Here is a 2,439-nt window from a genome sequence, read left to right on the forward strand (position 1 = left end):
TGGGTGGGATCCCTCGATGAACGCTTCCACCTTACTCGTGGAATTCCAGTCCAGTCTTCCCACTTCGTGAGTCGACTTGACTGATCAATTCCACTTCGACGGTTCCATCGTTCATCGAGGGATAGATAGCGATTTTACCGTTGTGTCATGAGCACGGCGGAGGACATGGCCGATGTCGCGGGTGGTCGAAAGTAATGGTTGTAGAAGGTGGAAGCCCGGGACCAACGCGCTGTTTGCAGAATTTCGGATACATTGACACCCCGTAAATGGGACGCGGTTGTTGCCGCGCTCCGTGTTGAGTGTGCCGAGTATATGGAAATGTCGATGCCCGCGGCCAGGAGAATATTCTTCATCCAGCGCGCTAAAGTGTCTTTGGAAGCGGGCCGGAAGGGTTTGCGGGATGTGAGAAATAGTTTGTCGATAGCTTGGCGTGAGGGTTCTGTAAGTGATACGTATGCGTCGAGCGTTTTTATCGGACAACGAGACTCGTTCTCAGGGTAAGCTCTGACTATGAGTGTAGGGGAGTGATGGCCGGGTCTGCTTGTTTTCGTTAGTCCGCGGGAGTAGGCAAATTCCCATTGGAACGTGTCGCGAGTGAGTGGCGGATAGCTCAAGTCCGCGATCTCGCCGATTCTTGCTGCTGACGTGAGCAATAAAAGAAGTAGCGCGCGGGATGCTGCTTGTTGTATTGATAGTGTTTCAGGTGGTCCCCAAGTATCTGAGAATGCGAGTACTGTTTCGACATCCCCATATAGCAGGGCGAGTTTTTGTTGGCGGATGTAGCGTTAAATATCCCTCTCATTAGTCGCCTTATGGTAGGATGATTCCCCACTTTGAAAGCTTCGATCGGCGGTAGTTTGTATGATAAACAAGAGCGGTATGTGTTCACCGTGGAATAGGAGTATCCTTGAGTGGCGATATGCGCCAAGAAGTTGCAGATTTGCTCTATAGTAACGCCAATGAGAGGGGTATGTCGTTGTTGACACCAACGAAGCCAACGATTCCAAGCGAATTTGTATGACGATCTTGTGCTTTCTCGGATAGACTGTTCCAGAAATCGCGTTGCTTCTGCGGACAGGTTAGAGGTGCCAGGCGCCAAACGACTAATCGTAATTTGTTGTTTAAGATTAGTGGGTGGGGCTCTCCTTTGTGGTCTTGTAGCAGGTCGTCGAATGTCGGGATTAGGAGAGGACGTGCGATGCAGCGTTGCAGTAGCCGGGGGAAAAAAGGCTGTGTGGGCCAAAGTGGGCAGATTAGAGATAGTTCACATGATGGGAAGAGGTCTAGGTGGGAGAGGCAGCGATCTACCAATTTGAACGGGGGAAACGCGTATAGGTTGTTCCACATGTCCCATTTCGATAAGAAAGCATCCATGCTGAGTGCGAAAGGATCTCTGATCCAACTGATGTAAGGAATGATTTTGTAGTTCGTGAAATCCGCGAACAGATCGATGTCGAAGGGGCCCTGAGCTGCGTCTAAGCGTTTGAATATAGCGTCGTGCAGTGAGAAGCTATGGTTGTCGCATGTTGTTCTTGACAATAAGTCAGCCCTGTCGTTGCATGTTCCTGGGATATGTGTAGCTTTCAGAAATATGTTTCTTTCGAAGGCCCAGGCCCAGAGTGACCTTGTTAGCGAATTTAAGGTTGAGGAGTGTAGCGAGCCGAAGTTATTAACGCAATGCATTGCAGTTGTATTGTCGGTCCGAATAGCGATCGTTGTGTCTTTTTGGTCATCGGCTAGTTTTTGTACCGCCAGGAAAATGGCTTTAAGTTCTAGCGCGTTGATGTGGAGATTTTGATCGTGTATGTTCCACGTTCCCCCGGACGCTCGTTGTCCACACCAAGCGCCCCACCCTTTGAGAGAGCTGTCTGTCGTTATTTCCAGTGAGACAAGTGGTAATTTTATAGGTCCGACCGCTATCATGTCTAGGTTTTCGGACCACCATATGAGGTCTTCCCGACCAGTGAGGGGTAAAGGCACTTCCGAGTCGAACGCACAGTTCTGTCGGGTGCTCTTGGAAACAAGTGAGGCCAACGACGAACAATGATATCGCAGAGATCGAACGATCGTGGTTAGTGCGTTCAGCTTGCCCAGTATGCGGTACAGCATTCGAAGTGTGATCCTTTGAGTTGCCAACAAAGTGATGATGTCTTGTTTTATCTGGTGACGTTTGTCTGTCGGCACCGACAGTTGCATCGTGGATGAATCGAGGTTATATCCGAGGAAGGTGACTTGGTCTGTCGGTTGTAGCGCGGATTTGGTTAAGTTTACCGTATAGCCTAGCGATTGCAATAAGTTTATGGTACGATCGACATGGGCGTGAAGTCGTTTGGCGGAGTCGCCAATGAGCAAAAAATCATCAAGATATACAATTAGGGTTATGCCTTCTTCCCGTAGCTTCGCTACTACCGGTTTAAGCAGTTTCGTGAATACTCGTGG

General features: G+C 49.4%; 1 protein-coding gene across 1 annotated transcript; it reads right to left on the minus strand.

Moving 5' to 3' along the window:
• Positions 1-1,308: 1,308 nt before the first annotated feature.
• Positions 1,309-2,196, minus strand: LOC108863859 (uncharacterized; the record flags this gene model as incomplete). Its single annotated transcript, XM_018638514.1, has 1 exon — positions 1,309-2,196. A coding segment is annotated over exon 1 (888 nt), but the record flags the coding sequence as incomplete, so codon positions are not given.
• Positions 2,197-2,439: the final 243 nt, after the last annotated feature.

This window comes from Galendromus occidentalis, unplaced genomic scaffold, assembly GCF_000255335.2.
Source record: "Galendromus occidentalis unplaced genomic scaffold, Mocc_1.1 scf7180000075478, whole genome shotgun sequence".
In the NCBI taxonomy this organism is placed as follows: Eukaryota; Metazoa; Arthropoda; class Arachnida; order Mesostigmata; family Phytoseiidae; genus Galendromus; species Galendromus occidentalis.